The sequence below is a fragment of the Microtus oregoni genome, unplaced genomic scaffold, assembly GCF_018167655.1.
Source record: "Microtus oregoni isolate MIOR12 unplaced genomic scaffold, Mior012 000045F_ref0000178, whole genome shotgun sequence".
Lineage (NCBI taxonomy): Eukaryota > Metazoa > Chordata > Mammalia > Rodentia > Cricetidae > Microtus > Microtus oregoni.
Genome location: NW_024543219.1, coordinates 9277620 through 9287160, shown reverse-complemented (window position 1 = coordinate 9287160; position 9541 = coordinate 9277620). Strand labels below are relative to the sequence as shown.

The window sequence follows — 9541 nt, the reverse complement described above, 5'->3', positions numbered from 1 at the left end:
GACGTGAAAGTGCTTGTTTAATAAAGAAATGAGCTTGAGGGCTATGAAAAGTAGTTTCATGAGCTTTCTGGATAAGACATACAAGAAACTTTTAAAAAGAATATAAACTTCATTTTCTGCTGCAAATTCTTAAAATCAAATTCAAAATTTAAGTTAAATCAAAATATAAAATGCAGAATTGTTGTAGCAATTGAGAAAAGCACCCGCAGTTATTCCTGACTTTATCCCATGCTGTTAGAAGGTCTGTGAGCTCTTGCACTTGAATTGCCAATGGCCATCCTCTCTTCTAAATCTGGTCAACAGTAGTATCTGTTGATTGCACAACAGATTTCACCCTGTTGTAGTCAATCATCATCTCCGTTTCCTGCACTGAACTTTCAAGATTTTTTTTACTTATCTGTTGCTTCTGAACTTCAATTTTCTCATTAGCTTCTGGTAAGGTCTGAATCCCATCCAGATAAGTTCACAGTTCTTTTAAGGCAACCATGTTCAGTTGTTGCTGTCTTCTCTTCCTGATTAAAATGATCCCTTTTGTGAATCTATTAAAGTGTTCATTCTCTTTTGAATTTGCTGTTTCCATTTTCTGCCTCTCCAGTCAAAGAGCCAATTGATCATTAGCTTTCTTTATCCAACACTTTTCCACATTCTTTAATTGTCTATCATTTTATTCTGACTGGTTTTCAAGATGGTGAAATTTTTCATGTATAAACCAAGTATCCCATCATCATGATGAACCATCTCCAGTTCATTTTCCAGTTCCATTACCTTGGTGTTTAGCTGATTTTCAAATTTTACTTGTCCTTCTTCAGCTTGTTCAACTTCTTCAAAGTCAGGTCTACCTCTTGTGCTGTCACCATCAGTGACTAAGTAGTTCTGAATAGATGTGCCACATTTTATCTTTTAGTTCATTTACTTCTGCCTTCACAGAGGCTGCCAATTCTTCTTGCAGTGGCAGGTCATCTAGATCGACTTTCACTATTTCTTTCCAGTTTATATTAGGTGGCATTTTGAATTCTTCCCCTGAGAGGGAAGTAATATTACTTGAGCAGGCAACAAGTGTAATCAGACAGCTTCCAAAGTGAGCAAAATATGACAGAGACAATCATCCAAAATCTGTTGATTATTACTTGTACTAGATAGAGGGTTGGGGTGACAACTATGTTTTTTCAAAAAAATGATAATAATGGTGGGTAATAGAGTGAATACTTGTGAGCTATTATTTATGGATAATTTTTATTGTTATAGTTTTTGTATCTTGACACAAGTTCAAATAATATTTGTTACTTTGTTTACATTATTTGTACACCTATGCAAAGTTATTCTATCATGTTGTGTATATGCCTGCTTCTACCTCTGTTTAGGACATTTAGTATATTGATAAAACTTTTAGGATATATTTTCATATTGCATTATATATTACCTCTACCTCTGATCAAGATACTTATAGATTGTTTACATTTTGAGGTCATTGTCATCATTTGTTGCGCAGTTGTTTACAGATTATTTAATATTCTGACATGAAGTTTTAGTCTTTAAGTTATACATCTATTAAAAATTATATGTCAGTATAATAGTTGTTCATGTTTGTTGTACATACAGTCAGATCAATTAGATTCTTTAAATACATAGAGATTACATTATGTCTATATATGTAATATTCAACTACTTCAAGGATCTGTAAAACATGATGTTTAATAACTTAGGGTTCTGTGACATGAGACATGATTGCTCTCAACAGCACCATTCTATTCCTGAGACAATGTTGAACACCAAAGACACTTCATTCAGAGCTTATTTTTCTTGGCACCATTGGCCTTTGGGCAAGAAACTGTTCTTGCCTGGAATACTTAACTGGACATACAAAAAAAAATGATTGCTGAACTTGCGTAAAGGTGAGATGATCCTTCGGGATTCCTGCTTCATAAAAGAGCTTACAAGACATTCTGCAAGATACCAAAAAAAGTGACTGACAAACTGCCAATATAGGCAGACCTGTCTTTGAAATTTCTGCTTCTTGAAAAATTCTGTTGAATACTATGAGCTTGTAGGCTGAAGATGGATGCCTCAATGGTACAAAAAACTTTGGATAACTATCCAGGCAGTGATATGCCTCTGTCAATTCTAGAGATTTGAAAGTTGCTTACAATCTGTTTCCTGTTTACTTAGACAATATCTTATCCTTCTGAAGTCTTTGATGAGGTTAAAGAATTTATAGTTATAGTTTTCCTTAGTTATAAAAGATAAAGTAGATATAAATATTGTAACTATAATTCTTGCTTGATAACTGTTTTGTTATATGTAATTTTTCTATGTTAAAGTTAAAGCTTTCCTTTTTATTTAAACAGAAAATGGAAGGTGATGTGGGAGTCCCCTCTGTGTGCTGTGATTACCATTAATGAATAAAGAAACTGCTTTGGACCTATAGCAAGGCAGAACTAAGATAGGCAGGAAAAAAATGGACTAAATGCTGGGAGGAAGAAGACAGAGTCAGAGAGACACCACGGAGCTGCCAGAGTCAGGCATGACAAATCTTTGCTGGTAGGCCACAACCTCATGGTGATACACAGATTAATGAAGATGGGTTAAATTAACATGTAAGAGTTAGCCAATAAAAAGTTACAGCTAATGGTCCTAGTATTATTTTAATTAGTAGAGTTTATGTGTTATTATTTAAGGGCTAAGCTAACCAGACAGCCAGGAACAAACAAGTGACCCTTCTTACTACACAGCTGGGTGTTCAGCCAAGATGAGCAGGTGAGAGAACAGACAGGATTCTGAGAAAACTGTGAGCAGCCAGTTGGATCCTATCCCGAAAACATAGGCAAATAAGAACATTGCTTTTCACTTGTTCTTACTTCTAATGTGACTAATTAGAACAGACTAAAAACTTCTATATATCTTTTACCTATCCAGAAAGTGGACTACTGCAGACCATGGAAAAGTCAAGAGCCTTTACAGGGGAGACCAAGAGAAATCCAGTCACATGTTATTAGCTATATTTATATATAAAAAACCCCTACATGTAAGTCACATGAACCAAAGACAAAGCATATATTATTAATTTGTGGCTACTGGATACCTCCTTCCCAAGACTGGAGACTAGCCTCACTTGTAAGATTGACAACCTGCAATAGAGGCCCAGGCTAGTAGTCAATAAACAGCCAAGGGGAACACCTGACAAAGTAAATAGACACAGAGAAAGAGAGCTTCAAAATGTGACTGTTCCCTAATTAGGTGAACAGCATGCGAACAGAGCATTGTCATCATCTCCCCAGTTGGGTCAGAAGAGGAGGAACCCAGTGTGGAAGTCCCTAACTGTCTCAGCCCACATTAAACACAGAGGAAAAACCAGTCTCAGTAAGAAATGACCTCAGCCTTTGTCCAGTGCCTGAAGTGTGTCATAAAAATATCCAGATGGGCTGTTCTACGGATTTTCCTCTCAACACCCCTCCCACTTTTGGGAGTTTCTCTTATTTTTCCTTAATTTCTCTCTTGTCCTTAAATTTCCTTAATAAAGTCTGCCTTTACTTGTTTGCTCATGTGTCCTCATCTTTTATTATGAACAGCTGAGACAATGAGCAGAGACCTACTTTCTCAGGGCATGTGTTATGTAACTTCATTTCTATGAACTGCTCAGAAATTCTTCAGAGATAAAAAGTAGATGAGGGGTTGCCTAGAGGGCATTGTATGGGCAGAAATCATCTGTGACTGCTCATGAGAAAGGACTCCTTTAGAGCAGTGGCTCTCAACCTGTGGGACACGACTCCTTTGTGGGGGGAGGGTCAAATGACCATTCACAGAGGTCTCCTAAGACCACCAGAGAATACATATATTCACATTACAATTTATAACATTAGCAAAATTACAGTTATGAAGTATCAATGAAAATTTTATGCTTGGGGGTCACCACAATATGAGGAACCATATTAAAGGGTCACAACATTAGAAAGGTTGAGAACCACTTCTCTGGAGGGATGATAAAAATATTCTATGAGTAATTGTGAAGATGGTTGCATACTTCTGTAAATACGATAAAGCTCTGGAATAACATCTTATCTGGAAAAATATGTAGGACATGATTCCTATCTCAACAGAACTATCACATAAAACGGACAATAACAAATGATGCTGAAATATTTATTGTATTTTTAAATCAGTCTTGATTATCCACACCATTTGAGCACAACAGTAACGGACTCTAGATGAAAGGGTCTAACGTTGGTCTGATCTCTGTTCTCAATCACAGCCTTTTCTTTTCATATGGACTGGCACTTGATGACTGTCATCACCTGACTAGCCGGCACACATGGAAGCACAGTGAAAATATATTAAGTATGAATACATAGTTTTCATGTCACACATTGTTACATTGTCACAACCAGGCTTTCCCTGTTCTAAATTTGTGATTTTGGATGATGAAGAATGAGAGTCAGTGTGGCGTTTGAATTTTACGTATACCTTTAGTGTTGAAGTGATTTATTCAAACTACCCTCTAGGAAAGTAGAAACATTAAATTGAAGACATTTTGAATCATCACACATAACTTCTCTTGGTCCTGTGAAGAATAAGCATTAACTACTGCATCCACCTGTTAGATTTTCGCTCAGTTCTTCGACTGTCAAATCCTATGCCTTGTGACAAAGTGCATGGATTTTAATCTGCCTGAAAACATCAGAGAAGCAATTCCAGTTTCCCAATACCTGCAAATAATTCAGTCTTTCTTTGAAGAAAGTGACAAGAGACTCTCCATTGAACCTCTTCAGTAGAAGGAGGAACCATATCAAAAACTCCATCTTGGGTTCTAGTTCTCAGGAAAGGAGTTCCCGTGAACAGTCACCAGAGGGGGCTACAAACCTAAGCTCCTTCCAGGCTGAGCCAAGGCTGTCAGTGGGTGTACAGAGGATTTCATCCCTTCTGTCACTTTATCATTTTATAAGCACTTTGTGAATGCATTGATAGATTCAAACACACGAGGAAGCTCATTGTAAATGGCAAAGCAGACGGGTGAGCCCAGCCCTTACCCTGGGAAAGTGAGGGAGGAGCTAGGCATGGTAGTCAGCCTCAGCCACTTGGAAACTAAGGTTTTATTACCTTGAGATCATGAATTTTTATTCGATCATCTTTCTTTTCTGTTTGATTTTTGGCAGTTTCATACATATATACAATATGTTGTGATTATATCCACCACCTCCTCCATTACTCTCTGTTAGACACTTTCCTTTCCCTTTGGATTTTTCTTTCCAATTAGTCCCCCACTGGCTGCACTACTGAAGAAAATGACACCCCCAAGCAACCACTGACAGTAATAACTTCTAGAAAAGTGGATGTGGGCGTAGGGAGCATGTTTTGAGAAAGCCTGAGCAAAAGAGTAAGACTTAGTCTCAAAAGAAAGAAAGAAAAAAAGAAAAGAAAAGAAGGAATGAAGATAAAATGAGATAAAGGAAAGAAATCTATATGGATTGGAGATGTAATTCAGAGTTAGAGCATTTGCTGAACATTTAGCAAAGCCAGGGGGTCAATCTCCAGTTTGACAAGTAATCACTAAGACAGGAAATTAACATAGAGGTCAATTTTAAATAACCAAATATTTATTGTTACAGAATATCGGCAAGTTCAGTTTTATAGCAGAGAGGAAGGAATGATTTAAGTTTTATTCCTACCCATATTTCCAGTAATCACTTTTGATAAACTAGTGGAAGTATTTCTAACTCCTTTGTCAAATGACATGATTTCATTCACTTCTCCAAGTCTTGTTCTCCTGCCCCTCATTTCTTTTCTTTCCTATTTACTATCTTCAAGGCATAACACTGCCAGGTGAGGTTAGAGGTGAGATTTGTGTTAGAGTGGGGTTCAAAGAAGATTGTCATGGACAAGCAAGTCATTGGTGTCTAGACAGTAATCCCAGTTAGAAGAAGTAGGAGACAGAATCTTTTGCAGGACCCCACTTAGGAGGCTGGAACGCCAGAGAACTTTAATTTTATCATGTTTTTTTCTGCCATACTGATCATGCATTGTAGGCACTTAAGAAACTATTTTCATTAAGTATGTTACAAATAGTTTCTTCAAGAGTGTTGCTTCATTTTTAACTTGGTTTATCATAATTTTGATGGGAAAAAGAAGTTGCCATTTCTAAAAGTTAATTTATTTCTGCTTCTAAGAATTTTATATTATCAATATAAATAGGAAGTCCTTCTTATTCTTATAGCACAAAGCTCAATAAGAATTCCTGAAATAAAGAACAATTCCTACCAGTGCAATAGCACACTAAACTACCAATTGACACTGATTTTTGCCTGTCTTATAAACAAGGGGAGTAGAGTTTCCTTTGAAAGGTTTCATACATTCAGACAAAGCCTTGTTGAGTTTAAGCCTTGAAATGATCTCAACAAAAAATTCCAATTGGGGATTTTGCAAGAAAATCATTTTCATCTTTTAAATGTTATATTTAAACTTTGGAGGTAGAGGTAGACCCAACCAAAAGACACATGACTAGAGCCAATTACAAAGAAGGCTTCTTGAGGAGGGGCAATGCTGGAAAGTGCTGGTTTGTGGCTTGAGGCCTCACATCCTCCCATCAGACACAGATTCTGAGCTCAGAACCCTAGAACCTGTTCTTAACTATGCGGTTTGTGAGTGGAATTGCCATTCTCCTGACTTTGGGTAAGTGTTCTGGACCTACGGAAGGATGATTTTTGTGCCTAAAGACAAAGAAATGTGTCTGCTGCCTCTACTTCTCCCTCTGTGATTTTCCAAGGTGCTGGAGAGAATTGGTGTCTGTGAGATTGTTTAGTCTGAGAATTGTCAGCGTGAGCAGCTGCGTATCCCACTTGCAGACTTATATACAAGAAGCCCCAGGCTCATTAAGCTGGGGGAAAGTGGGACGTGGGCATCTTTTCTTTGGCTGTGTGATTCTGCACAGCTAAGGAGTAAATTTTAGCAATTTCCTCTGAACCTGAGCAACATATAGCACTCAGCAGCAGAACTCGGGAGAAGAGTTCTGAGGCATCCGAGAGCCTGACACTTAGACACTTCGGTAATGAATGGTACAAAGTTGATCTGTTGCTTCTTAACCCCTTAGGTATTGCGGGTGATGCTAAAACTACACAGCCAGACTCAATGGAAAGTATTGAAGAAGAAACTGTACACTTGCCTTGTAGCCACTCCGCCATCAGTGGGAACGAGTATATTTACTGGTACCGACAGGTTCCTCTTCGTGGTCCAGAATATGTGATTCACGGTCTACAACAAAACACAAGCAATAGAATGGCCTTTCTGGTTATTCCCTCTGACAGAAAGTCAAATACCTTGATCCTGCCTCGGGTCAGCCTGAGTGATGCTGCTGTGTATCACTGTATCCTGAGAAAAGCACATTGTGACAGACAGGGCTGCACCTGCGCAATATCTGCCTGGTGGGGGAGGGGAGCAGCGGCATCCTCTAAAGAGGCCTCTGTGATGGAATGAGCAGAAGCCCTACAGGGGAAAGAGAAGACTGAGGAGCCCAGCAGGGATGGGAAAGGAATGCTGAGCCTGGGCAAGAAGAGCTGACAGCAGATAGACAGACAAGCCCGCAGGGCAGCTGATAGTACAACTTCCAGTTCCACAGAAAGAAGAGAATGAGAACTTCTGACTTTTTCATTTGAAAAAAAAAAATATTTCTGTGTAAATCGGAGTAAAAACTGATGAGAAAATCTGCTGTGGGACAATGGTTTGTACCCTTTCATTTGTATTTTAAATAAATGCTGATTGGCCTGTAGTCAGGCAGGAAGTAGAGGTAGGGCAACGAGAATTCAGGGAAGAGGGAAGTTTCAGTCTGTAGTCATCATCCAGACACAGAGGAAGCAACAAGTGACTGCCTTGCTGAAGAAAGTAACAAGCCACATCGCTAACACAGGCAAAAATTATGGGCTAATATACACTATAAGAGTTAATAAGAATCCTGACCTAATAGGCCAGTCAGTTTATAATTAATGTAGGCCTCTGTGTGTTTATTTGGGACTAAACAGATGTGGGACCTGGTGGGAAAGAAACCTCGGTCAACAAAAATCCTTTTGGAGCCAGGGAAGAGTCCAAGCTCTGGGACACACGATAATCACTCCTCCCATCCTCCCCTTCTCACTTTTCTCTCCCCATCTCCCCTTACCCCCATCCCACCCTACCCCCAAGATCCCAATTTTCTCCCCAGCAATTTTATCTACTTCCCATAGCCAAGAGGATAACTATATGTTTTTCCTTGGGTTCACCTTCTTATTTAGCTTCTTTAGGTTCACCAATTATAGACTCCATGACCTTTATTTATGGCTAGAAACCAATTATGAGTGCGTACATTCCATGTTCATCTTTTTGGGTCTGGGTTACCTCACTCAGGATAGTGTTTTCTATTTCCATCCATTTGTATGCAAATTTCGAGAAGTCATTGTTTTTTACCACCGCGTAGTACTCTAATGTGTATATATTCCACACTTTCTTCATCCATTCTTCCATTGAAGGACATCTAGGTTGTTTTCAGGTTCTGATTATTACAAATAATACTGCTATGAACATAGTTGAACAAATGCTTTTGTCATATGATAGGGCATCTCTTGGGTATATTCCCAAGAGTGGTATTGCTGAGTCCAGGGGTACATTGATCCCGAATTTCCTGAGAAACCAAAACACTGCCAAGGACAATGACACTGGGTTTTGATCCTACTTCATGTTCTGGCTTTGTGGGAGCCTAACCAGTTTGGATGTTCACCTTCCTAGACATGGACGGAGTGGGGAGGACCTTGGACTTTCCACAGGGCAGGGAACACTGACTGCTCTTTGGACTGGAGAGGGAGGGGAAGAGGACTGGGGGGAAGGAGGAGGGTGGGAGGAGGGAGAGGGAAATGGGAGGATGGGAGGAGGCGGAAACTTTTTTTTTCCTTTTCTCAATAAAAAAATAAATTAAAAAAAAAGACTCCCTGAAAGGTGACCATGAACACCCCCCAAAATTACTTCACTCAAACAAAAGTCAAGAAACAATTTGGAGAGAACTATGCCCAAATTCCCAAATATGGTTTATAAATGTTTGTTTACCTTTAAAGAGGGTAATCTTTACTTTGGTATGGATCTTCTCCTTTTGATGCAAATTTAAGATCAATTTGATTAAGGTATTGTGTTTGTGTAACTCTTTTAAAATGTAATGTAAAATTAAGAAATATAGGTTAATAGAGAGTCATCTATAATAGTCATGCTTGTAGTCATATTAGTTATGTTTTGTAGATGTACAGAGATATATTTCAGATAAATAGATATTATTCAGATCTTCCAAAGACTACAGAATATGGCTTTTAAAATGTTTTAAGAACTTAGGACTTTTCATGACATGAGACACATCTGCTCCTGACAACACCAATTTACTTAGAGAGAATGATGAGCATTGAAGACGCACCTTATGGAGTTTGTTAACCATTTAGGTAAAAAAAAAAAAAAAAAAAAAAAAAAAAAAAAAAAAAAAAAGCAGCAAGCAGCTGCTCTTGCCTGGACTGCTTGACTGGATTTGCAGGACCCACAGAAAAAT

The 9541-nt window shown here is 38.4% G+C and overlaps 1 gene segment (V, D, J or C); it reads left to right on the top strand.

Annotated features, from left to right (window-relative positions):
- Nucleotides 1-6620: 6620 nt before the first annotated feature.
- On the top strand, nucleotides 6621-7461 carry LOC121434917. The segment is given in 2 exon segments: nucleotides 6621-6660; nucleotides 7079-7461. Coding segments are annotated over 2 exon segments (423 nt in total).
- Nucleotides 7462-9541: the final 2080 nt, after the last annotated feature.